Source organism: Colletotrichum higginsianum, chromosome 3, assembly GCF_001672515.1.
Source record: "Colletotrichum higginsianum IMI 349063 chromosome 3, whole genome shotgun sequence".
NCBI lineage: Eukaryota > Fungi > Ascomycota > Sordariomycetes > Glomerellales > Glomerellaceae > Colletotrichum > Colletotrichum higginsianum.
In genome coordinates, this window is record NC_030956.1 from 1,988,337 (window position 1) to 2,014,591 (window position 26,255).

The 26,255-nt window shown below is 55.4% G+C and overlaps 7 protein-coding genes across 7 annotated transcripts; 4 read left to right on the forward strand and 3 right to left on the reverse strand.

The window, feature by feature from the left end:
* Positions 1-305: 305 nt before the first annotated feature.
* CH63R_04158 (2OG-Fe(II)oxygenase superfamily protein) lies at positions 306-1,565 on the forward strand (the record flags this gene model as incomplete). The annotated part of the gene is made up of 3 exons (XM_018299133.1): positions 306-497; positions 533-660; positions 767-1,565. 3 exons carry the CDS (start codon positions 306-308, stop codon positions 1,563-1,565), a joined length of 1,119 nt encoding a protein of 372 aa, XP_018160379.1.
* Positions 1,566-1,743: 178 nt separating this feature from the next.
* On the reverse strand, positions 1,744-5,037 carry CH63R_04159 (ATP dependent DNA ligase; the record flags this gene model as incomplete). Its single annotated transcript, XM_018299134.1, has 5 exons — positions 1,744-3,652; positions 3,700-3,782; positions 3,837-3,930; positions 3,980-4,596; positions 4,699-5,037. 5 exons carry the CDS (start codon positions 5,035-5,037, stop codon positions 1,744-1,746), a joined length of 3,042 nt encoding a protein of 1,013 aa, XP_018160380.1.
* A 4,450-nt stretch (positions 5,038-9,487) lies between these two features.
* On the forward strand, positions 9,488-11,428 carry CH63R_04160 (uncharacterized protein; the record flags this gene model as incomplete). Its single annotated transcript, XM_018299135.1, has 2 exons — positions 9,488-11,136; positions 11,197-11,428. The coding sequence occupies 2 exons, from the start codon at positions 9,488-9,490 to the stop codon at positions 11,426-11,428; spliced, it is 1,881 nt and encodes a 626-aa protein (XP_018160381.1).
* Positions 11,429-12,704: 1,276 nt separating this feature from the next.
* Positions 12,705-15,610, forward strand: CH63R_04161 (Vacuolar ATP synthase catalytic subunit a; the record flags this gene model as incomplete). The annotated part of the gene is made up of 7 exons (XM_018299136.1): positions 12,705-13,334; positions 13,449-13,494; positions 13,576-13,597; positions 13,670-13,718; positions 13,778-13,862; positions 13,901-15,492; positions 15,554-15,610. 7 exons carry the CDS (start codon positions 12,705-12,707, stop codon positions 15,608-15,610), a joined length of 2,481 nt encoding a protein of 826 aa, XP_018160382.1.
* Positions 15,611-16,141: 531 nt separating this feature from the next.
* On the reverse strand, positions 16,142-17,443 carry CH63R_04162 (FAD binding domain-containing protein; the record flags this gene model as incomplete). The annotated part of the gene is made up of 2 exons (XM_018299137.1): positions 16,142-17,374; positions 17,423-17,443. 2 exons carry the CDS (start codon positions 17,441-17,443, stop codon positions 16,142-16,144), a joined length of 1,254 nt encoding a protein of 417 aa, XP_018160383.1.
* A 3,130-nt stretch (positions 17,444-20,573) lies between these two features.
* On the reverse strand, positions 20,574-21,610 carry CH63R_04163 (Twin-arginine translocation pathway signal; the record flags this gene model as incomplete). The annotated part of the gene is made up of 2 exons (XM_018299138.1): positions 20,574-21,363; positions 21,441-21,610. 2 exons carry the CDS (start codon positions 21,608-21,610, stop codon positions 20,574-20,576), a joined length of 960 nt encoding a protein of 319 aa, XP_018160384.1.
* A 4,062-nt stretch (positions 21,611-25,672) lies between these two features.
* CH63R_04164 (uncharacterized protein) lies at positions 25,673-26,251 on the forward strand (the record flags this gene model as incomplete). The annotated part of the gene is made up of 1 exon (XM_018299139.1): positions 25,673-26,251. The coding sequence occupies one exon, from the start codon at positions 25,673-25,675 to the stop codon at positions 26,249-26,251; it is 579 nt and encodes a 192-aa protein (XP_018160385.1).
* Positions 26,252-26,255: the final 4 nt, after the last annotated feature.

The following is a 26,255-nucleotide window of genomic DNA, read 5'->3' on the forward strand; positions in this document are numbered from 1 at the left end:
CCCTCATAACACTTCGTCAACCTCGCTCAAGATGTGATGTGAGCGAATTTGTTGTGAGTTGGTTATTGTCTCTTCTCACAATCAAACGCTACGTAATAGGTATTTTCCAAGTCGACGCCTGTTCCGAGACGGTTCCGTCCGCCCCTCCATCATCCCACTCTTATCGCTTATCGAGGCTTCGGTTGGACCTGGTGCCCCCTCCAAACGTCTGTGGTCCTAGGCCAGTTTTCAATCGCTTTCATAATTCATTTAGCTGGTCAAAGATAGGATACGTTTCTAGGGGAAAATAGAGACAGAAAACAAACATGGCTCCCAAGGCCAACATTCCCATTATCGATATTGCCTCCCCTGACGTCGACAGGGCAAACGTCGCGCGTCAGCTCGTCGACGCCGCTGCTGAGCACGGCTTCATCTATATCCGCAGCACTGGCAAGTATGTTGCGCTCGGCGATATCGACACGGCCTTCAGCCTGGTACTGCTATTCTTTGAGCTCCCCGTAAACAGTTTCAGTATCGCTAAACCGGTGGACAGTCCAAGAAGCTCTTCAAGTCTCCCGTAGAGGAGAAGGCCGCCTGCACGATCCAGAAGAACAACCGCGGCTGGTCGGGCATGCACTCTGAAACTCTGGACCCCAAGAACCAGAAGGCGGGTTACCGCCTGTCCCGAAATCTCCTGAGATGATAAGCTAACTTCTGACAGGTCGGCGATTACAAGGAGTAAGGCTTGTGGGCTCCAACACAGTTGAGTGACTAACAAGACGCCCAGGGCCTTCAACTTTGGAGAGTTCAGAGACGGCAAGGCCCAGCAGCCGCTCCCCCAAACCATCCAACCAGACGAGCCATTTGTCAACTCCTTCAGTGACCAGTGCCACGCCCTTTGCCTAGAGCTCCTCGAGCTCCTCGGCATCGGCCTCGAAGTATATACACCTCATATCCCCTTGTCCCGCGGCAAACCGCTCACGCGCATCCAGGTCGACCCTCCCACCTTCTTCTCCTCCGCTCACCTCCGCTCCCGAGGCGAATCCGGCACCATCCTACGCATGCTCTACTACCCGCCGACCTCTTCCACCGCCGCCTCCCCGGACGACATCCGCGCCGGCGCCCACTCCGACTACGGCTCACTGACCCTGCTTTTCCGCCTCCGCGGCCAGGCCGGCCTCGAGATCCTCACCCGCGACAACGCATGGGCGCCCGTCCCTGTCACCCCACCCGGCACGGAATCCGACGCTTCCCCGCCCATCCTCGTCAACATCGGGGACCTGCTGAGCTACTGGACTAACGGGCTGTTCCGGAGCACCGTCCACCGCGTCGTCTTCGGGGGAGAAGTCGCTGAGGGCGAGACGGACACGGGACCGCGGTACAGCATGGCCTTCTTCTGCCACCCCGTCGGGTCAGTGGCGTTGGACCCTGTGCCGAGCGAGAGGGTCAAGGGGTTTGTCGCGCCAGAAGGGACGCCGAATGCGAACCCGTACGCGGAGAGGAAGGTGTTGACTGCGGATGAGCATTTGTTCATGAGATTGAGGGAGAGCTACAAGGGTTTGTACAAGGATGAGACCAAGGCGTGACGCGATGACGAATGAGTTTGGAGGTACAAATACGGGATTTCGTCAACATTTCGGTGGCTAACTACTACCCGCCGACGCCGTGGGGTGTAGGCTTGTGACTACACTATGCAGAAGAAGAAGAAACAGAAAAGTACTACAGAACCCCCATCCATCATCGCCATGCCAGCCAGTGTGTGCTCTAAGCCAAGCCAACCCACCACTTTCGTTTGGGGTCCGGGTGCTCGGCCGAGGGCTTCGACCCCTTGAAGACCTTCTCCAGAGCAGTCATATCCTCCAGAATCCGCCAGTCGTAGACCTCGACGTACTCGCGCCTGCCGCTGGGCGTGTACTGCGGGCTGTTCTCGAGGCGCATCAGCAAAGCGCGGGTCGCTTCTTTGCGATTGTGCTCGACGAAGCAGATCTTGCGGGGACGCCGCTTGCGCTTCTGGATGTTTGGATCCGGGGGTGATGATCGGGATGAGGCGGGATCGCCGACCCAGTCTTGCGGGTCTGTCGTCCATTCGCGGATGCCGTGGATGGGGAGGAGATTTTCCGTGATCCAGGCCTGTTGGGCGATGCAGGAGGAGAGGAGTACTGTGGTGTTGGCGAAGGGGCAGTTGTCGCCGGCGTGTTGGCATACATGCTTTTGCGCTGCCGCGAAGGGCTTTGGTGCGCTCGGAGCGGGCGACTCGGGGATTAGCATGGCATCTTCCATAGACTTCTTGCTCAATTCGACAGAGACGGGAGCGACGGGCTTCGTCGCTTTGTTGTCCATTTCGTCCTGCTTCGCCGTCGGCGGCTGGGTTTGAGAGGCGTGAGGAGAAGGGGTCGTTTGGTTGATGCTCATGTCTGCGAGAGGCTGACGCGTTGATCGGGGGGATCCTTGGGCGATGGGACCAGGCTCCGAGCGAAGCCTCGCACGCTTGCGCGGACACGCGTCTTTTCCCTCTGGTTCCCGTTTGTTTTTGTTGGGAACCTGTGATGCTTCGCTGGTCGGAGAGTCTCCAGTGGCATCGGCCATGATGTCGGCTGTACCTGATGTAGTTGTCGGGGCTGTGGTGAGAACGGACTCCGGAGCTTCCAACAACGCCGGAAGAGATCTACGGGATTTCAGTGAGCTCTGTGCAGGAGATGGAGCTGGCGAATTCGACGGTCGGATTGACGAATCCCGAGACGGGGTCATCAAGGATGTGGTCGTTGACTGACTGGCGGCGTCGACGGGGATTCCCCGAGGATCGGCTCCTTCCAGTCTAGCAATCCAGTCAAGCATCTCCTGACTGTCCTCCATAGCCGGTGCTGTAGTTGCGTCCTTGGCAATGGACTGGAGTTCCAAGAAGGAGATGGTGTCAATAAAAGACCGGTCAAAGTGCACCTTGGACACCTGCGGGAACCTTGGCTGCCAGAAGCCTGTGTTTCCCTCCTTGTCAAACGAGAAGCAACGGACATCAAACACCAAAGGTTCGGTAAAGACCATGCTGGGCATCTTTTGTTGGGCAATGCCTGGCGCAATGTTAAGGATCAAGGCGTCATTGTCCTCAAAAGGAACTGGCAGTGGATTGCCGTATGCCACCACCATCTTGAGCAGGGTCTCGTTGAGCTCTACCTGGTGAACCACCGTGAACTCAGGCTGGGCCTGACACCTCTGGACATCCTCCTTGTTTTCGAGACACCCCAGGTAGAAGTGCGTCCACTGGAGATTCGGGATGCTGTAGCACTTTGCTTGGTCCACGTCGTACCGCGCCGCAACGACAGCAAAGTCGCCCACATCACCAAACCCGCCAATGTACTCCTTCTTCAGCTTGATGGGGCAACCAGAAAGTGGGCGGTGGTTCTTGTTGAAGTCGAAATAGGGGTCGTCGGGCTTCAGTACCAGGCCTTCCTCTCGTGCTGCGATCGACTTGGCAAACGCTTTTCTCAAATGATGTGGCCCAAGAGAATGGTCGAAGCTGATGATTTGATGTTCTACCAGCGCGGCACGGCCCTTTCGACAGGTAATCAGATCTGTAAGTCTTTCAAAGCGCTCGTTTTGGCGGACGCCCAGAAGAGACTCTCCGTCGATGAGTAGAGCATCGAAGTAGATGATCATAAGGTGTTCATAATCGTGGCGCCTGAACACATTAGCTTGGGACCTGGTCGCTGGGAACAACGTGCTCACTGTGAATCTGCCTCAGTGTGGAGGAAGCTGCCAGACCTCGTAACGTATTTACGTATTTTGTGAAACGGCAAGATTTTCTGCTCCTGTGATGGGTGTTAAGACAGGAGATACGGCAAGGGTACAGGAATCATTTATACCTTGTCACTGTAAACCACCAACTCCCCCTCCAGAATACAACCACGAGCGAGTTTGCAGTTGGTCCTTCCAATGTTCAGAGAGTCTCGGATTGCTCTGTGTGGCCGTCAGTACGTCCACGTTCATGTACGTGTGCGATACTCACCCATGCAACGCGGCACGGTCGTTGGTGCTGTCCTTGCCGCTCTTGGAGAAGATCTGGATGCACTTGAATCCTTTGCTCAAATCTACGTGGATCTGACAGTACTCCCCGTCCATCTTCTTCTCGCAGCTCATGCGACCGTGGCCGAGTTGGATGCAATGTTTGATACTACGACCCTTCAGCCAAAATGGCCTGCCGACTTTGACGCCCAAGACGGGTGTCAAGTGCTTCATCAGTGCCTCCCCCTTTTCCCCCATGCCCCTGCGAAACGAGGGTTCTCTCCTGAGTCTCCTCAGATCCTGCAGAAGAGACAGTGCTGCAGAAAAGTCGTCTCGGACCCTCAAAATATTAGGGAGCAGGGGGTCGCAGCAGTAGTACACATGTCCCGGGTCAAGCATGACGGGTTGGAAGTTTTTGAGAATCAGGCGGGTGAGCCACTTGGCTTCTCTCGCTTGCATGCGGAAGTACAGGCTGCCGAGGAGTTCGTCCCGACTGGTCGAAAGAGGCGGCAAGGCTCGAACAGCGGGTGAGCTGAATCGACAGGAGGCGGCGAGGTTATTCAGGACTGAATCGATCTCCTCAACAGTTACCGCATTCTTCCCGGCAAACATAGGGTTCGGCTGCCATTGTCAGAATTGGCTGATGCTCGCATCATCCTAGCTTGGACTATTCTGGGAGGTCGTCTCATATAGCACCAAGGAAGAGAAGAGACCAACACTTACTGTTTCTTTGAGGAGTCTCGCAACACAGTCAGCCAGATCCTCGCCTCGGCCGGGCTCTTTATATCGGCGCAACTCTTTGACGCGCGACGCCCCAAGACGCAGGGCTCGGCCGATGATGTTAGACAGCGTATCGGTCTGGATCGCATACACTCGATCGGTGCGCTTGTCCGGAAGGAGGGTAGATAGCAGTGCAGAGACATCAGTCCCAGCGTCGTCGACATGGCGGCGGTGCCGGGTGAACCAGTCGGACACGCGTTGGTTGAGGTTCTTGTTGCCGGATGTGGCGTGTTTACGAGCCTCCTCTAGCAGATCGCATACGAGAACAAAAGAAAGGGGCATCGTGGCGGCCTCGGTAGCTCCAGCATGGCCGCATAGACGAGCGTTAGGTTACGGAAGTATGGTTCACGATGTGTGCGACGAGGATATCAAATGGGAATGGCGAGATCACCCATCCGCGTCGCGTGGGGTATCCGGTGCAGGCAAGGAGTAAGCGCAGAGCAAGGTAAGATCATGATGATGCCTAAGGTGAAGCGCAAGTGACTTGTGCTGACCTCGTCTTCAGTAGCCGCTTGGAGAGCAAATCGCCGTTCTGTGCCTCACGAGGGCTTCATGCAGATGGTCGGACGAGGAAAGTCGCGTCACGCGTCCGAAGGTACCCATGACACAGGCACCTACCAAGGTACCTAGTAGTGATGGTGAGACAATACCTAAATGGGCTGGCCCAAAAGTCCGAAGTGGGCTGCTTGCAGTGAGTGTAGTGCGATTATGTAATCGTAGATTGCATAACTTCGTGCTCTGATTAATGCACGCACAAGTGTCTGCTGGTCGTCGATTCTCCATTGCCGCATCCCATTCCAGGGCAGTCCACAAGTCTGACATCACCAACTTCGAGAAAGGTTTCTGTATTTTGTTATGCCTTTTTGGACTTCGTTCTCGATATCGATAATTACTGATGCCTCTCGGCCTTTCTCTTCATCATTGATGTCTTAAGCAGCCTCCTGGTTGCCCGGCCTGTTGGCCGCTTTCCAGCACAATTTCGTTGATTTCGGATGTTCTGTTACTACTCTGTACCTTGGAGGAAATACAGTTGCCGTGATCGATCTCCGACGTGATTGACAACACGGAACAACATCTATCGTGTATACACGTCCCGATCTATCTCGATACAAAATGGCCTCCCGTAGTGTTGGTCTTACTGGGGGCATTGACTAGCCGCATAATCAGTCTCAGAAGACAAACAGTCAAACTTGGCTTTCCTAACCATAGCGGGAAATTCATGGAACGGCTGAATCGACTTGTGCGTCCAGAAGTGGAGTGATATCGAACAGAAGACCATTGGGGCATCAATCTCAGTGATGCTCGAGATGCCATGCCTTTGGATGCCGTTGTCCTGGATGCCGTAGACGGAGTGACCATTCACTGGGATGCGATGGATCCCGAGCCATAAGTCGACGACGAAGAAACCGGTGGATCTGCGCGCTTCTTCAAGATGGCCGTCCTTTGGTGTCTGCAGAAACCATTGATTTCTGTCGTTTCGATGGTCGTACAGCCGTCCAACGCTGCAAACTCTCCCTAATTGCGCCGGCCATGCCTCTCCAATCGTGCACCCGTGTTAGGCGACCATTCAAGTCTTACCCGACTGGCATAGAAGGTATTGTTGGCGTCGGCGTTGGTACCTTGAGAGATATCTCTGGGGCTTCAAATATGGCAATCAAGCCGTCAATGATACTCTGTCTGGCGTAGGTCAAATGCAGTCGTTCTCAGCCGAGGGAATGCGTCCAATTGCCCTTTTGGATACGCCTCCCATAACGGTCACTCACTTCTAGATCACCATTACTCCGATAGCGGTGTTTGTTGCAAGCTAGCTAAGTTACTGCTCGTAAGAGAGCATCCACCGATCGAATAAACAATGCTCTTACACATCATCACGAGCGCCACTGGAAAGTTCGAGTACTGCTGTGCTGTTCACGGAGTCTTGGATGAAAGCTTGGTCTTGCTTCCAATTACAGCTTTTCTGTCGTCGTATACTTTGGAAGAGCTGATCCTTCGATTGCTTCATCATGCCATTTCGAGCCCAAGGTTGATCGTGTTGACCGAGCTGCTGAATATTCCCTCAGAGTTATGGGAGCTGAAAGCGTTCCCGTAGTTATCAACATATTCGCCCTGGTGTTGGCTATTTGTCTCTTGTACGTGTTCCCCCCACATCGCCATACCTCCCTCGCAACTTTCGGCAGTTATAGAGATTGCGAACTCTTAAGATTGTACCTTGGTCGCCTGCCCGTCTATCTCTGGCTTTTTGCCTAACGTAGAAGGGATGAAGAAAGAAGTCAACCGTCCCCGTCGAGTTCTGATGAAGCTGGAAGACGGCCCTACCAAAGAGTATAGTCCCTTTCCAACTTCCAATGGAAGTGAATTTGAACCATAGTACAGTCGTAGAGACCAACCGTCCATGAGACGTCAACCTACTTTAAGATGGTGGCTACGATTTGCTTCGTACAGACTGACGATACTTGACTGCTACTGAGGCTGCTCTTACGAGTCTAAGAGGCGGGATCAGTTTAAAGGCTGCTCCTAGACTGGTCGAACGGATGCTGCATGCAAGGCGTTCTACTCGAAAATGCTGCAACTGTTTCTCTTTCCAAAAGCTGCTGCTGCACCTATTATCTATGTCCTGACACCACTTGCAAGCCTTTGGAGGAGGCTAGCACGTGAAATATCAAGCTTATTGGTGTCGGACTATCAGTCCCGTTTCCGTGAGCAGAGACAGTGGAAGATAGTGGGCTTTGGCTGTTATTATCTGGAGGTGTTGGTTGCTCCCGAGACAAGCAGGAAGTGACAGACAGTCACGTGGGTCCCTTTCAAGATTTGGGGAAACATTTCATCTCTCTGATTGGCCATCAATATCAGGGAAATTGTCAAAATGGGACGTGTCCACGCAAGCCACGGTTGATCCCAGCTTCTTGTCCTGCGGACCCTTGCCGAGACCGGTCTTTTTAAGTTTTCTGTGTTTACTACTAGGGGCCTTCAGGTCCTGGAACTTCCGGGCTCCTCCTCCCAAGCCACCGCAAAGAAGGCAAGATCTGCTGAGAGACTAGTAGGTACCTCGGGCCCTTTTCCAAGACCTCCCGTCTGGCACCGCCGCCCATCTCAGGCCCGTTGCCCCGGCGCCCATCGGCCTCCGACAGGTTCCTGACTCCTGCTGCGGCTCGTTGCGTCCTCCTACAGGTTCCCGCCGCGGACGGTGCTGCACGCTTGCTGCACGCTTGCTGCACGCCCCTGGACAACGTCCTTCCGAGTGGATCGTTGCGCCTCCAAACGCAAGTCTTGGTCCACATGGTTTCCGTGGGCGATGGTTTCGTCTCGTCTTGTTGTTGATCCGATGAGGCGTCCGTCAAAACAATGGGAAACACATGCAAACCCAGACCTGGGGCCGAAAGCAACGAGGAGGACTCGCCATGTCACCACACTAGACGATCAAAGGAGGGGGGATGCTTGCTTAGCTGCCTGCCTTGCGCAATCGGCTGTCACTGTCAATAGGGACGGTGGATGTAAATAAGACACACCAGGTAGACGAAACAGAGGAGAAGTCGGACTAAAACAAACGCAAGACGTTACTTTATAACCGTACAGCACAAGAAATCACGACAGCTCCGTCATCAACGGCTCAAGGTCAGACCACATGCTCCGGTTCCCATCCCAACAACAAGGGCTGTAGCCAACAAAAGAGTCAACTGACCTACTGTCATATTGTTGTACCGCACCGCATCCGTTCGTTCGTTCGTTCATCAACTGGCTGGTCGCAACTCTTCTTCTCTGCCCGCCCCCCATTTATCTCAACTCTGATCATTCCTCCCACCCTTTTTCCCATCCCACGCTCCCAACTTCGCCATTGGCTCGATTCTGTTGCTGCTGCTGCTGCTGCCGCTGCCATTGCTTCCTTCTCCAGTCATCGTCCGAACTCTGCCGTCCTCATCTCATCTCATCTCACCTTAGCCAACCTTGCTCTACACCAATTACAGCTACGGATACCTTACCTCATACTTTGGGTCCAGACATCGGTCTCCCTGTTCCCCCTGGCGCGACCCCAGCTCAAACGACAGCAACAGCAACAAGTCTTCCATGGCCCATCAACAAGCAAACATCAGGCAATCCAAACAGCATTGACGGCCCAGAGCCACAATCAGGGCCTCGCCCACATTCGCATCCTCCTTTCGACCTCGCTTGGTAGTCATAATCTCTACATCAACACAACATTCCCCATTTCCAGTCCTTGTCGCCCGTCAAACAGGGAGTCTGTGCCCGGATCCGTCATTCAATTCACGTCAAAGGTCCCAAGGTACGGGACACAGGCGAGATAAAAGATTCCACAGCCCGTTACACACCTTGACTACCGAAGCGTCGAAACCCGCCGTGCCCACCCCTATCGACCGCAGGAAAAGGAAAGGGGAAAGAACACCCTCGTCCGCTACGCCAGCTCAGCCAATCTCGCTGTCCAATCGTCGCCCCCGTTGCGCTGCAACCCTCATTCAACAGCCCCCCTTACCAGACCCAGAGAGGAGGTACTTTATCCCACGCACCCGACAACCCCTACTACTACGGCAACTGGAACTGGAACAGCTGGAGCTGGTTTCTGCAGCCGGTTTCTGGACCTGGACCCCCCCCACGACACCGACCCCGAACTCTCTCACTCTCTAATCGGTGTGCTGCGGCTATCTGAGGAGCCCGGTCACTCGCAACAACAAACCCGCACACCCGGGCTGTCAATAATGACCCTCTCTCCACTCTCTCCATGACAGCCATCTTTTTGCTACAAATCTGCTTCATTTCAAATTGCTCACGCACTCTCTTAAATGACCACCAGAGACATTTGAATACCTACAGGGCTGTCGTCGCCAGAAGAACGAATCACGCTCACTCCTCCTCCGCCTGGAGACAAAGGCATCCTCGGAGAGCCAACAACGCATCTCCCTCACATTCTCTGCCCAAGCGCCGCCGAGCATACACCGCTACGAGCTGCCAGTCGTTACACGAGGCGTCCACCGCATATCTCGCTCGTGCTGAGATGCAGAGCACCCACGAGATTCGCCGTCGCGCCTCCGTGGTCGAGCGTCCGCCGGCGGACACCCCGGCCGCCACGACAACGACGGCGTTCACGCCCAAACCTGCCATGACCCCAAGACCTTGCCATTTCAAGCACTCCGAATCAAATGTCGAGACCCTCATCGGAGAGATGGAGATCCCTGAGGCCATGACGCCTCCTCCTCCGCCGACACCGTCGACCCAGGATCGTTTCTCGCGCGCGTCACGGTCGGCGTCCAATGCGTCGCGAAACACGAACCGCCTGTCCCTTACTCTTCCCATTGCACCGCCAACCAGCGATCCCTCCCGGCCTGCTTCCGTCGCGACGACGTCCTACCCTCCTACACCCGTCGACACCTCGGCAATCACGTCCCCTGCGGATCCCAACGACTTCATTATTGCGATAGCAGCGCAAGAGCGACGAGTACTGGAGATCCGCGAGGAACTGACTCGTGCCGAGGCCGAGCTCACGAGGCTCAAGCAGCAATGGACGATCCAGGGGGGGCAGAGGAAGAGAGAGATACGCAACGAGCCAATGCGTCCTCTCGCCCCTCAGTTTGAACCGTCGCTACTAGATGATGACGAGGCAGCATCGAAACGGAGCGTCGAGCTGGACAGGAGGAAGTCACTTCTGAGAGACTTGCAGGGCCAGACAGGGCCTAGAGAATATCGACGAAGGGTCCTCCGTGGCGGGCACACGCGGACCTTATCGTTGCTATCGCCGACCAAACCAGATGGCTTCACTGTGCACGAGGACGTTGCAAGCCTCAAGTCACCGGTGCTCCGGTCTCCGCCCATGCTTTCGAACGCTGCGTTTTCGAAGAGAGCATCCTGGCAGCCAAGATCGTACAACGCGGCCGCCCCCCCCGCCGTGAAGCAGATGGCCCAGGACTTCAGGCTAGGTCTTTGGAGCTTCATGGAAGACATACGACAAGCGACTGTCGGGGACGAGCCGATCCACGGCGTTCCCGGACGCCCGGGCTCAACCGATCCTCACGGCAGGAGGGAGAGGTCTTCTGCTGGAGACCAGGACACGATCAAGGCCAACGGCTCGTCACGCCCCAGAGTTCCTCTGAACTCAGCCTTCGACCTACCGCCGATGGACACGCCGAGCAAGCCCTCGAAGCCGCTCCAGGAACGACCGAACCCGAAGCCTGCAGCCAAGTCAACGACGACGACGAAGGCTAAGCACTTTTCGTGGACACCGCTGACTTTTGACTCGTTTGATGACAACGATTGGTCAAACTGGGAATCGCCTCAGGTGTCATCGGCCAAGTCGGCGCGCTGGAGCGGTTCGACGATGGGTGGACCGGATGAGATTCCGTCCATGTCCGAGAATAGCGAAAATTTGACTTCTCTGTAAGAGCCTCACGGCTACCCTTTTTTCCACACCCCGTGCTAAGACAGACGCGTCATCAGGAAGAAGAAGTCGTCCATCACCATAGACACTTCGGTCCGATCCGAATCGCGTCCCGAATCAGCACTGTTGTCGCCTAGCCGGCTAGAGGAACTTCTTCCCACCGTCGTCAACAAGCTGTCTCCCGGCAACCTACAGCGAACTGCTAACAACCTCATGGACGAGTGGGAGAAGAGCCTCAAAGAGAGGGACGACGAGGAGCAGCTCATTGACTTCAAGGAGACTACGGCGTGAGTGCCGTCTACGCAACGAACGAGCGTTGGAACGAGCATCACGCAAGCATCGGCACGCTTGCATCGCACATGAAAAGCCAGGCCCGCACATGAACGGATTCATCATTTGGATTGCAATTGCAATCAAAGTTTAGATAAAAGTACAAAAACTGGCACGAACTGCACATAACGGCCAGACGAGCGGACAATGTTTCTCCGCCGAGCACAGAAGACTCTCCCCCTCCTGGAGAAGGTTATGTATGGCCAGGGGCAAACAGGTCAGAGGCCACAGAGGAAGGACAGCAGCGGGGAGGCTGCTCATATCAGCAAGTCGACGGTGACTTGCGTGGATAAGCAAAGCTCTCGAGATAAGGAGCTTATATCGGCGTATGTCTGGGTGGCGGTCTGGCAGTCATTCATGATGATGACCTGTTGGATAATGGCATGGCATAATGACGATAGTAATGAATGTACGAACGCAAGCTACTCGTGCTTTGTTTGGAATGGAAATGGATCGGATCGAAACACAGGAGCCGGGTACAATTGACTTATTGCGCAGCGCATCTCTTGTCCTATACTGGGGACGTGGACTATGATGTGGAGAGCGCAACTTCAAGAATGACTTGGTTGGACGTATTAGACTTAGTGTTAAATGTGTATGGCTCGATCGTTGGATTCAATTGAGTGTCCTGCGCCAGACAGTGAGGCCTGATTGTTGTTGTCGTATCTTGGAATGGCATGGCTCATATGCTCACGACGTGGGACATTTGTTCGTTCTCGCACTCATAAGCATCAGATATGATACCGGGCTACAGTCCCGCGCAAGGCAACGAAGCGTGTGGGTTTGCGGTGAGCGGACCTCAAAATCAAACGAGCAGCGAGCCGAGCCTGTTCATCGACATCCTCAATGTCCTGACAGACCAGATACTAACAAGTCGGAAGAGAAGCTGACGTTGAGGTTAGGTGCCCTCTCGTCTCAGGGCCAACGGGTGCGGAGAACTGGCGGTGTCAAGCAGTCGTGGCAGTGCACTTTCCCGGGGGGGGCGTCGTTGCTACGGATTATCCAAGTACTTTGGGCGGGCGTTGTTGACAACAGAGCGCGACCGTCAATCAAGTGTAACACCACAAACCCGCAATTCCAAACTCTTTTCACACTCGAAACACCAACCAGAAAAGGGAGAGAGAGACAGACGGACAGAGGGAGAGGGGGAAAGAAAGAAGAAAAGAAAAGAGAAAAATACCAACTGAACAGAGCTCATTGACAGTCATCTCAGAGACAACCCAAACGACAGAGGTGCATGCAGGTCGGATTCCGCCCTCGCCTTCGGGCGCGGCCGTCGCTGGTCGAGTTGCTGGTCCGGGGAAGACAAGGCAACGACGGGTCACCGCCAGTGTCACCTTCCAACCCGCCAGCTGACAGGGTGACTGGCACTGGCGCTGGCATCTCGGGCATCTACTTGCAGATTCCTGGCAGCGCTGCAGACGCCATTGATAGTAGTGGCGGAGGCGGCGGTGGTGGTGGTCCTTCAGCGACAGAAGGCTCAGAAGCAGGCACGGGCCCCGGCCATACATCATCGCCCCCACTTTCCCATGCACCAGAAGGGGCAGCACCATCGCCCACCCGTACCGTTTCCAGCTGGAGCACCACAGGTCCCATACAAGACCGGGACGAGGTACATCCAGGACGTGCACAGGAGCCGCAGCCGCATCCACAGCCGAGCAGCCAAGTCACAGTGGACGTCGAAGCTCTGGAAATAGCTTCTGCTCAACCTCTACCATCCTCTCTTCCAACAACACCTCGACTCGCTCCATCCAACCCGCCCTCCCCCTCAACAGCGGACCCTTTTTCACCTTCCACCGACCTTTCTCCTGTGACGACGCTGCACAAGCCGAGCCCTGCTCGCGTCGAAACGCCCATCATGCCTCCTGTAAGCATCCCAACCCCGACGCCGCGCTGTCGCCATCGTTGCGTGTGTGATGCGGCATATGCTTGCCCCACCGACCTCGATTACTGGAAGCTGACCTCGTCCGCTAACCAACAGAAACAGAAGAAAGACACCAAGGTCGAGAAGGAAGATCTCGGAAGCGGTAAGCTTGCAGACTCTCTCTCCTCTCTGTCACCTCTTGACGATGGCATCGACTGACTGACGCTGGCTGGCGTGCGTACAGGCAAGATCTTCTCCGTCTCAGGGTTCGTTTGAAGCTCCCCCGACTCGCCCCCGTCCCTCGATATGCCGCGCCCGACGACTAACCGCATTCCTAGACCCGTCATCGTCGCCGAGGACATGATTGGTGTTGCTATGTACGAGTTGGTAGGTCGATCCGCTTGGATGCATCCGCGATGGCGAGTTGGCTGACACGCGCGCCGCAGGTTAGAGTTAGTCACGATAACCTAGTTGGCGAAGTCATTCGAATCAATGGCGATCAAGCGACCATTCAGGTCTACGAGGAGACTGGTACGTCTTCGACACCCCAATCCCACAATCGCTTCCAGGCGACATGCAGCTGACGGAATGCGCAGCCGGCGTCACGGTCGGTGACCCCGTCTACCGCACCGGAAAGCCGTTGTCGGTCGAGCTTGGCCCTGGCCTGCTCAACGGCATCTACGACGGTATTCAGAGACCCCTCGAGAAGATCAGCGAAATCTCCAAGACCATTTATATCCCCCGTGGCATCGCCGTCCCCGCCCTCGACCGCACGAAGAAGTGGGATTTCGAGCCCACCGCCAAGGTTGGCGACCACATCTCCGGCGGTGACGTCTGGGGTACTGTCAACGAGAACTCGTTCATTTCCGTCCACCGAATTCTGCTCCCGCCCCGTGCTCGCGGTACCATCACCAAGATCGCCAGCAAGGGCCAATACACAGTCGCGGAGCCCCTCCTCGAGGTCGAGTTCGAGGGCAAGAAGACGGAATACCCCATGATGCAGACCTGGCCTGTGCGAGTTCCCCGCCCGACCACCGAGAAGCTCCAGGCAAACGAGCCCTTCGTTGTCGGCCAGAGAGTTTTGGACGCCCTGTTCCCCAGTGTCCAGGGCGGTACCGTTGCCATTCCTGGTGCTTTCGGCTGCGGAAAGACTGTCATTAGTCAGTCTGTGTCCAAGTTTTCCAACAGCGACGTCATCGTCTACGTCGGTTGTGGTGAGCGCGGAAACGAGATGGCCGAAGTCTTGAAGGATTTCCCCGAGCTCACCATCGAGGTCGATGGTCGCAAGGAGCCCATCATGAAGCGCACCACCCTCATCGCCAACACCTCCAACATGCCCGTCGCTGCCCGCGAGGCCTCCATCTACACCGGTATCACTGTAGCTGAATATTTTCGTGACCAGGGACTGGATGTTGCCATGATGGCCGACTCGTCGTCGCGTTGGGCCGAGGCTCTCCGTGAAATTTCCGGTCGTTTGGGAGAGATGCCTGCTGACCAAGGTTTCCCCGCCTACCTCGGTGCCAAGCTCGCCAGTTTCTACGAGCGTGCCGGCCGCGTCAAGTCTCTCGGCTCGCCCGAGCGGATGGGCAGTGTCAGCATTGTCGGTGCTGTCAGCCCCCCCGGTGGTGATTTCTCCGATCCCGTCACCACCTCCACCCTCGGTATCGTGCAGGTCTTCTGGGGTCTCGACAAGAAGCTCGCCCAGCGCAAGCACTTCCCCTCCATCAACACCTCGCTCAGTTACAGCAAGTACACCATGGTCCTCGACAAGTGGTACGAGAAGGACTACCCCGACTTCCCCCGGTTGCGCGACCGCATCAAGCAGCTCCTGTCCGACTCTGAAGAGCTCGACCAGGTCGTGCAGCTGGTCGGAAAGAGTGCGCTGTCTGACCCCGACAAAATCACCTTGGACATCGCCGCGCTGCTGAAGGAGGATTTCCTGCAGCAGAACGGTTACTCGGACTACGACCAATTCTGCCCCCTGTGGAAGACCGAGTGGATGATGAAGCTCATGGTCGGCTTCCACGACGAGGCACAAAAGGCCGTTGCTCAGGGCCAGAGCTGGGCCAAGGTTCGCGAGGCTACCGGAGACCTGCAGGCCAAGCTGCGTCAACTCAAGTTCGAGGTTCCCGATGATGGCCAGGACGTTATCACCAAGAAGGTTAGTCTCCGCACCGCACAATGGTTGGAGAATCCACGTTGGCTGACACAAATCACTACAGTACGAGGATATCCAGCAGGAGATGCTGGACAAGTTTGCCTCCGTTGTTGACGAGTAAGCGCTCCTAGGCTTTGAATATTGTCCTGTTTAGTCAACATCCGCTCGCGCCGCGAGAGGATGTCTCGGGGTTCGATAGATGGGTCTGGGGCAAAGACGCATTGTGCATGGCGGGTCCGCATTTCGTAGTCTCGGCTAGTATATCCTATCTGTACATGATTGTCGCCGTAGCCGACCCGTGTTTGTCGTCTCTGTGTGATCCGCAACATGTACAGTTTGTAGTACCAGCCAGCAGGTTGTCTACTTGCGGAAGGTTGTTCTTAGTTATAGTCTCTTCTCTCCTGGTTACTCTAACGTATGGGCAAGTATCTCATCTCTGCCGTGTCGAATGAGGGTAGATCCACCAGAGACCTTGTAGCTGCTTCAGAACAGGATGTCCCTGAACGTTTACAGTCGTCAGTAGGACGGGATTAAACTGATCAATACATCTAGAACCCTGATCACAATTGTATGTCATCATTCTCTTTTCTTGCACACTCAGTGTTCCTGGTACTACACAGAAACATGCTACTGGAGGAGTCCTATCCAAATCTCAACCACCATTCAATTTGTGCCCATTGACTTTCTCGTAGTGTTGCGTAAAGTCATACCGTACGTCAAAAGTGCCCATCATCAACTCCCGCATGAGGTCCGAATCCCTCTCGGCTCGCTGACACATCTGCAGAAACCCGTCCCTCTCTAGCCGCGTCGCAGGGTCCGAGTCCGAGACCCTCCGGAAGTTCTCCTGCGAGATCGGATCGATGACCGTCCTCCACTTCTCCCTCCTCTTCTCGCAGTACAGATCGAGGATGCCCTCGTCCGCCGCCCCGTCCCAGATCCCCGCCAGGCAGTCGTACAGGCCGCCGACGTCCACGAACCCCCCGGTGATGCCGAGCCCGCCCCAGGGGTTGCACAGGTGGGCGGCGTCGGCGGCCAGCATGAAGCGCCCGGCCCGGAACCGCGGGGCGCAGCGCTGGTGCATCTTGTACGGCGCAAAGTTGACGACCTCGTACTCGTCGGGCCCGGGGTGCCCTGGCAGCATGGTTTTGAACTTCTCCCGCCGGCGCGCCCTGAGCTCGTCGTGCGAGAGGTTCGGCTCCTCGCCGTACGTGACGCGGTACAGCCCGTCCGCCGTGATCCTGGCCGCCATGAAGAAGTGCTCCGGGTGGATGACGAAGTTGGCGTCGTGCCACCCGAACTTGCCCGCGAAGTCGTAATAGGTGTTCGTCGCGACGATTTGCTGGTCCCACGTCCAGCCGGGGTACTCGTCCCCGAAGAGCCCCTTGCGCACGGCGCTGTTGGCCCCGTCGCAGCCGATGATGTAGTCGGCCTCGACCCGCTTCTTGCCGCCGGGTGTCTCGACGTCGACCCAGGCACGGTCGTCGTCTTGTCCCAGTCCGACCACGCGGTGCTGCCAGCTGATGGCCCCGTTGTACTTCCCCAAGAACTCGTCGAGCATGATCTGGTCGAGCTCCTGCAGTACGAGGCACGTCGGTCGTAGATCCTCGCCGTCGACATCGCGGAGGACGGTCGAATCGAAGCCCGTGATGACACTGTGATCCCCGAAGCGCCGCCAGACAAACTGGCTCGTCGTCATCCCACGGCGGCGGACTTCTGCTAGGACCCCCGCGCGGATGAGTTCGGGCATGGCGGCGGGTCCATAGTGGGCGGCGCGGGGTTGCTGGTCGAGATGATCTTGGGCCTCGAGTATATGAACCGCGATACCGTGTTTGGAGAGGAGCAGGGCGAGAAGCAGGCCGGAGGGGCCGGCCCCGACGACGACGACCTGTCTATTGAGTCAGCATATCCAGAGCGAGATGGCACGTCGACGCACCTTGTTAAACGGACGACTCATTTTGACATACACTACGAGATGACAATCGTGCGAGTGTCAAGCTTATGAAGAAACGGCTCATTTTTGTTTTGTTCCTTGGGAGAGAGCCATATATGTGCCAAAGGCCCAACCTGACCCCGCAACAAAACAAGACTGTAACCGCCCGCACATATCGCGAGCGAGCGGTTGGTGCAATTGCCGGGGTTCTCATTTCAGGGACGTCTCCAATCTTCCCCGTATTGCGAGCAGGCGTCGACCCCGTAGACGTCACCACGCGGCCGGACGAACTGGCACTGGCGTGCAAAATCATGAGGGGCTACCGTGCGCGGGGTTGACGGTTCGGCAGATCTTTCTGGGCTTCTTCCATCGAGGCGGCTTGGGCCGGATGCTGTTCTCTTTGGTTTTCAATTCGGCCTTTACCTTCACACCCTTGAGCAGCTAGTACCTTCTGGCTGTCGGGTCTTCCAGACAGATGCGAGAGATGTTGCGGGAGGGTGGTATCGTCATGTATCCCAACTGTTCTGCCGTGGGGGAAACATGACCCTGGTCGTGCCCCGTCTGAAGAGAACGGTTGGATTGGGGACGGGCTCTCAATATGCGGTTGGAGCAAGCTGCAGCACGAAATCTGCTTACGGGGGAGCTTGGCCAGCTTTTCGGCAGAATGAAAGCCGAAACAAGTCGGTTGGACTGGATCAATTGTTGGTTCCCCCGTCGTCCTCAGGTCGTATCTACCCGACGTCGACCCATGTTTGACGAGATCTTGGCGACTCCTAGGCTCGAAGCTCCGAAGGTTCATGGAGCACACCAAGTGATTCAACCCCTCATTCCGTACATTCTTGCCGCCATAGACGACTGTCGGTGTTGTTGCTGTTCACTTCCGGAAGGTCAGCCCCGTGTTCCACAGACACTCACCGGCCCCACGTCGGCGCCCTGCCGACGCAGCAGGCAAGTCAAACTACGTCGCGTCAATGTGGCTTTGACATCACGCCGGGAAATGTCGTTTAACATCGTCGCAACTGTAGCTATGGTCCATCTGGTCTCGACTTGGATAGAATAGCAGCCAACAGAGGGCAAGAGAACCAATGAGGTATGTAGTTAAACATGGGTGCTGTGCTGGAAGTACCACCCGGCGCTTCGGGACTGAGAGACTCGATTGGCCTCGTGATGTGTCTTTCGGGCTCTCTGGAGTGGAGTTTCCTCCAGCTTGCTTCACCCAGGATACACGACCGGAAGCGATTCCCGGGGCGGGACGACATCGGACGTGCTTCTCGGTAATTAGTCCAAATAACCCGTGTCCGGATCTTGCCCTCACGCACAACCAACCAAACCTTGCCAGCGTACCTTGGGCACGAGTCTCCAGTCAACAGTGATTCAAGCACGACCCAGCTTCTGAAGTTCCTCATGGTGGAATGACGGGTCCGAGCTGTTGCACGGATCTTGTCAACTCTTTAACCATTCATTGCCAGAGGCTCAACAAACAACACCAATGCGTCGCGTTTACTTGTCAAATTACCAGAAAAGGCAATGCTCTAGTGTATTCTAGCATGGTAAGATTCAGTAACTCTTTACTTTCGACTCTAACGTCTCAGAAGCGCTCCATAACACCTTCAGTATGCGTGAGACCTAAGTGATTGTTAACCATTCTCAAGGTCTCATAGCATATGAAATTCCATGGTTGTTGTCGGGGCATCTGGCCTGGTTCATACGGTTCTGGTCAAGAACGTATGCTAGTCTTCTCAGGGTTGGCTGTTTTCTACATCATATTTGGTTTACCTCTAACCATTTAATATCGCATGAGGCGGCCAGTAGTTGTGGTCCCTTCACCTAGTACTTGACGAGAAGAACTGTATAGGCATGATCTCGTTGTGTGCAACGGACCCACCACGCTAATCATTAAAGCGGCCGCGGTCAAGGACAGTTTGATACATCGCTGTGGAGATGTCAACCTTGATCAAGCTTGGCTTCAATACTAAATGCAGTCTCTCCGAGAAGAATGCTCTTTCACAACACAACATGTCCTTCGTCAGCATTCTCCTCCTCATGCTTCAGGAGGGCCCAGAAGGACCAAGACTCCGCATAAGCCAAGGCGCCATCTTGATCGGCGACTTCCAGCACCTTGCAGGCGCATTGCTCCAAGCATCGGAACGGGTGGCTCGGATACGCAAAGTCAGCATATCCGGTCCAGGGAAGAGCTGCCCAGGTGCTGGTGGATAACGACTCGAAAAAAGGTTTCGTGACCTGCCCGAACCGCCAGACACCGACCTTGACCCGAACCAAGACAGGCATCTGTTTCCATCCTAACCTGACCCCCTCCAACCTTTTCTGTTTTTCAATAGGTGCCAAGACTCCGAGTTTGACGCAATTCGGCTGGACGGACACCTCTCACCTCTCTGGCACAATAGTTGGGAACCTGTGTTGATGGGCAGCCATGTTTGCAGCTGGCAAAAGATAGCTTTTTGATTTTTCGCTGGTCTCAGTCGTATGGGTTTTCCTGGCAACTCAACTGTTCCTATGTCCATCCTCATGTCTCCTCCGCCCAGGCTTTTGCGCACAAACAGGGGAGCGGGGTCCGATGTATTGAACATGTTTCTTTCAGGTAAATCGTGCTTTATTCTGCTGGTATCATAGAATTCCTCCACTGTTCCCGGGACGATTTCCCCTTGGCTCCCCTCCCGCTCTTCCTGATGATTTCCCCGTGTCTGTTCAGGACGCAGACTGATGCACACAAAAAAGAAAATTGATATAACAAGACTGTGAGAGATAATGAAGAAGGAAAGTTGAGTTACCACTTAAACAATACATGAGTCTTCGACTCGACTCCTGAGATCGCTGGGAATATATATAATATGACAATCATATATACAGGCTATCTATTCAGCCAGAGAAGTGAAATGGTTATTGTCGGCCGGATGGGGGGGCTTTTTTGGAGAGAGTGAGGAGTCAGGAAAAAAAAGAAGGTCGACATTTTCGAAATATGGCTGAGCATGGTCTTGACTATCCCAACTTCCTGATGTCGTAAAGCGTTGTATCACGCGCTTTTTCCTCCTTTTGACTTTTTCGTGACCCCTCGGTATTAATGAACGCACGCCCGTCACGTCCTTTTCAGCCACCCCATAAGGGGCAACTACGTGTTCCGACTCACGGGACGCGCTTACGAGATAGTAAGCACCATGGGACCAGCCACAATGATCTCATCGGTGAGCGTGCCGGCCATCGGGGCCTGGTTCGTGAGGGAGAGGTAGACGACGCCGCTGAGACCCTGGGGAACGACACAACCCTGCTGAGGGTTGAAGGGGGTGAAGGCAGTTCCACCGGGCTGGATGCCACCAGTAGTGAAAGCGCAAGCTTGGGCCTGGGGAGCAGCATCCGACTGAAGCATGATCGGGGCGCCGACGGCGACGGCGGCAGGGTTGGCGGGAGCGGTCATGGTCAGCTTGGGGAAAGCTTGCAGAGCCAAGTTGGAGCCCTGGGGACAGGACGTGATGAAGGGAGCAGCCAGAGAGAAGACGGCGCGGACGCCGAGAGGGGCATCGAAAGCCTGAGGAATGGCGATCTGCTTGGAGGCGCCGCGGATGAAGGTCTGGTGGCGAGCCTCGATGGTGAGGATGGAGCCAGCAGTGCCGAGAATAGCCTTGTCTTTGATGAGGGGAGCGGCGCCGAGGTAGGCAGAAACACCAACATTCTCGAGGACAGCAGCAGTCTGGACCATGCCAGCAGCATTCGTGAAGCCGAAGTTGTACTGGCAGGGCTGAACGGGTTGAGTGCCGGCCTGGGCAATGGCGGACTGCAGGAGAGAGACGTGCGACAGCTCAGTGGCTCCGACCTGTTGCAGGTCGTTGACCTGCTCCTGGGACAGACCGAGAGCCTGGAACTCCTGTGCGGGAAACTTTTGGAAGCCTTGCTGGTAGAAGGTTCCCTCGAGCCATTCCAAGGTAAGGGCGCTGCGAAGTCATTATTAGTGATCATGTCCGACTTCGACCGGATATGGGTATCAAGAAACCAATAATAAAAAACTCACAATTGAAGAATGTCGATATCCGTCAGTCCTGCAGCGCCAGCTCCGGCCTGTTGCCTCTTGGCCAGGTCGTAGATCTTCATCTGCTCGGCGTTCAACTTGGGTCCCAGAGGGGCGGCGGCGGCCACTGCGGCGAGGCAGGCGACGAGGGCGGTCTTCATTATGGAGGGCATTGTCGATTAAATTTGTGTGTGGTTTCTTGCAGCGGTACTCGTCTTGGATCTTCCTTCCTTTTCGATCTGCTGTTCTTCGGGGATAGACACTCGGACGATGATGTTGTTGTTGTTAGGGAAATTGGTTGTCGATCAGTGCCACCTGGGACGGTCGATGAAGTGGAAGATTACAAGAATAATTAGGAGTGTCGTCCGAGGGAGTGACAGTTCGTAGTATTGAGGTCTCGAAGGGAAAGGAGAGTGTAAGCAAAACCGGTGGACCCAGGGAAAGCAGACCAGCGCTTTTGATAGATGGAAGAAATTGACACACAGTGAACGGGATGAAGAGAAGAAGAGAAGAGGGGCGAGAACGAACGATTTGAAGTGGGAAACAAGCGAGCAATAAAGAAGGTTGAGACTTTGGCCAGATTCGTTGCCGCCGCCCCCCTCCTGCTGTTCCTCCTCCTCCCCATCCATGGGTGGTGTATCTCGCCTCCCACCACGCATGGCCGTTCTCAGGTTCTGCAACTCGGGAGGGGGTCGGATCGACCTGGGTCCTTGCCGGGGACTGTCTGCGGCTAGCTTTCTTTCCGTCGTCGGTTCATACGGAAAACCCACAATGCGGGTAGCAAGATTACGCTCGACCGCGAAGCTTCATACCCGACAGGGGTGCAGGGTACAGTAAGCAGGAGTCTGCGTCTGGTGTTGGTGCTGGTGCCGGCACTGAACAAGAGCCCAGGGCAAGACGGATGCAAGCGGATGCGCGCACGCAGAGTGTATCAAGGAAGATGGGAAGGGGGATCTAGCGGGCAAGCGGTCTCGTGGGAGATGGTCCGTACCCCCCCTTGCGAACGGCGTCGAGGGGGGGTGCATGGTAGGAGAACGTGGGTCAAAGTTCAGATGGCAGCAGGCCTTCCCTTCTCGCTCCGAAGCCTAGGTACGGCGTTTTCTGCTTGGCTTCTTGGCAACGCAATTCGTGTACCTGTAGTGCACTGTGTGAGTGAGGAGAGACTTGGCAGGGAGAGGAGGATGGTTAAATCAACAGGTGTGTGAGCCAGGAGGCATGGAGTGTGCTCTGCATGTTTCGTTTCGCGGCGGTCCAAACAAGCTCAGCGAATCGGCAGAGACTCTCGTGAGCAGAGCACCAATCACGGATTCCAGTTCAAAGGAAGAAGGGGGGAAGATGGGATCGAGCAGGGGACCTGCCCGACACCTCGATTGGGATGAAGCCCGTTTCTAGAGAGTGCAGCGACCCCTGCCGAGCTTGTTTTTGCGCTTCTTTTTTGCCCGTTGACTCTGGATATGCAAGGGTCCTACCTGTAACCCCATCGGGAGTCCTTGGGAACGGGGAAAAGACGGACGGAGGTGTCTCTGAGAAGGGACGGGGAAGGCATCCAGAGACCCCCCCCTCCCCTCGCTCGCCACGCTGTTTGGCATTGTAGCCGAGCCAAGTTTGTTGCATCGTGACCCCCGGGCCAAGACTCGAGGTAAGCCCGGGTCACGAACGGGCCGTCAGCCGAAACCATTGTGATACGTCTCTCACGTCAGATACCCCGGTCCGTGGACGCTCGGGCCCTCCTGTCACTGACGGCATCCGTAATACGTGATTGGCCTGCCGAGCTGGTGAAGCCCCCTATTGATGTGGGTACTGAAGAGCCTCACTGGGCTCAGTGTAGTACGTACCGATCCCTCTGCAGGAACGTTCTCTCGGTAACGTCTCTTTCCATTCCTCAACTTCGCTTCATGGGCAGCCTTTCTTCACCTTTCCCTACTGGTGTTTTTGTTCCCGTCCATCCCATACTTCCAAGACCAGACAATCACTCGCATCCTCCCATCCGACTAGTCTGTGTTCCTGGGCGAGCCGCCTGCATTTATTCAGACCCCCGGCGCAACATGCCACCGCCACCCTGCGACAAGGAGACGGATCTCATTTCCACTATGATCGATGCCTTCTGACGTTGTCGTGTGCCAGATGTGATTAAGGGCTACTGATCCTTCTGTATCCATCAGGGATGACACGCACTGCAAGTCCAGGCAGATGATCTGCGAGGCGCCTCTGCAATATGCCATCCGTCTTGCCTCGTCAATTGCCGTTCGTCATCTTGAGAGCAGCGCGAGCATTGAACGGTGCTATCTGTCTGGGTCAGCATATTTTTGTTTTAAAAAACCCATAAAAAAAAAACTAGGAGAAATGCCGCGGCCTGGCTCTACGGTCGTATCCGGGCATGCAGCCTGGCCTGACTCGACGCCCAGTAACGAACTCCTGGGACACGTTCACGATCTGGTCCTCGCGGAAACGACCGTAAAGTAACCCATATTATGGGCTTCGCAGCCTAGCGTCACCCGGGACATTCATCAATGAGCGGCCAACGCAATTCCGAGGTCCACAGAACGGGGGTAGTTCTGCAACCCAAGCATTGACCTCGCCGCCCCGTTGCCGGTCAGCCAGTTTTACCGCCTAGTGCCACGTCCAGACCGTCTCAGCACACTAGCCATCTAAGCTTATCAACGGGCGGCCTCGACGGACAAAAAGACGTCCAGTCTTCCTTGCAGGTGGGCGCAATATCAGACTCAGAAAACACATGGGCGACATTCCTAAGCTTGGCCAAATTATGCTCCCTTCTCCGTTAGGCTAAAAGCAGGCTCGGGTCTGTCCTCACCTTGTCTTCCTCACAAGATCGCGACACCGGATGGCCGCTAACCACTTGGACAGGTTATCTCATCATCTTGCTTGTTTCGGCAAGCTAAGACCTTGCAGGGCTTACAGCCCGTTTCAAAAGTTTTCCTAGGCTTCGGAGCATCCTCTTCATCCCAACTATCTAGCACCAAACGAAGGAAAACGAGACCATCCCAATTCTCTCCCTCAGGGCTCGTCTTGCTCGATTTGAAGCTGGCCTCCATTCCTTCCACCCGTGACCCGAGTCGTGTGGGAGCCATATCCGCCCGCCTCGCCCATTTCCACGAACGGAGGAGAGTACCGAGAAGCTGCACCTTCGCAACCTCAACCCTGTCCTGTTAATAAGCTTTCATAACCCGGGCCATGGCTACTCTCCCTCGTTCAGTTTTGTCCGTACGACATCATGACTCCGCCATCTTTCACTGATGCACACTGCATATGCGCGCGCCTGACACATACGCAACCCCCTCGCTTCTTCGTCCGTTGTCATCGTTTCCGTTATTACCCTATCGAGCGATTTCTGCATAGCAAAGGCTTGCAGCACCCGCGCTGCCCACCAACGTCGGGCTCATCGCCCAGGCAATTGGAAACAAACTGCTTTCGCCCCGCAGAAGTTTTGAACCTATTTGGCTCGGAGAGAAGCGAACTAAAGCGTCCCCGTCGTTCCGAAGTCCCGGCATCTTGATAGGCAAAGTGCTGCGGCTCTCAGTGTCACACTGCTGCGCAGCAATTTGAAGTACCTAGGTCTGGACAAGCCCTGCTCGACCATGCAAACAAGGCTGCGGAGCCGGGATCAAAGTATCCAACATCCGGTGACGGGCCCGATCTGGGATAACCTGAATAATCCATCCCCCCCCCCCCACCTTATCTTCAGAGCTTGTCAGAGGAAGATCTCCCACTGCTATGTAAATGATAAGAATGATCAAGCCGGGCTCTGCTGCTTGAACTGGACGAAAATATGCTCCACTTCCTGGTGCTCGTCGTGTAGATCTCACTGAACATCGGTAATCTGTCTGAACTTTGGACATGTTGCAGACCCCCCCCCGGCCCCCTCTCGCTTGTTATGGAACTTGGAGAAGGGGGCAGCATTGCTACCTCAACAAGGGGATTGCTGGGGACTTATTGCATGCAGTGCACTCATCTGCCTCGGAGCCATTTTGCTTCTGTGGTTGCATGCAAAAGTTTCGACGGTGGGGGTAGGTAGACTGCGGAGGTGCAGTCAAATTTGACCCAGCAGCAGCACATCTGGGCACTTACGTACAGTATAGACTCAGGCCTCACTCCAGCCAGTCAACGTTTTAACAAGGGCCAAGCTACTTAGTCTAACCCTGCGCAGCACCAGGCCTAGAGTTGGGACTTACCGCATACGATTTAGATAAAAAGGTAGACAGACTCAACGGCGCAGTATGCATGCATGCACGCGCATGACAGAGAGTGGGAACCAAGCCAAGAGACCTCCCATAGTCTCTCACTTTCTCAGAGTCCCCCTCCTCCTCCACGCGAACGTTGTCTTCCGCTCCGTGGCCGCCAAGGTTACGTTACTTGCTTGCTTTGCCCAGGTGCTTCATGAACAGCCCCACCCTCGGCCCCGTGTCTCCGGTCCACTTGAACCCATTGCCCCTCTAGGCCACCCTTCGCACTTCCAGATTCGATCCCCGGCACAAGTCGTCACGTCAGATCCCAAACCGGCTCTCCTGTCAATCACCACAGCTGAAACTCTGCCGTCTGCAACGCGGAGCAAGGGTCGCCTTGTTCCTCGGCAAAGGCGAACCATCTTCCGTGTGGCTCAGCTTGTCGTACGAACTCTGACGCCTCACGGGAATTCATTCATTGAGCCAGCTTACCTTGACGATCCCTCCACCGGTGAAGGTGTGGTCGCGCGTCAAAGTGTGCATTTGAATGTGCCATTTTACGAACTGATGGACGCTATCTCTACTATTTCATCTCCCGCCTCCCTCTCAGCTTCCGACCTTTGTGTTAAATGACTCA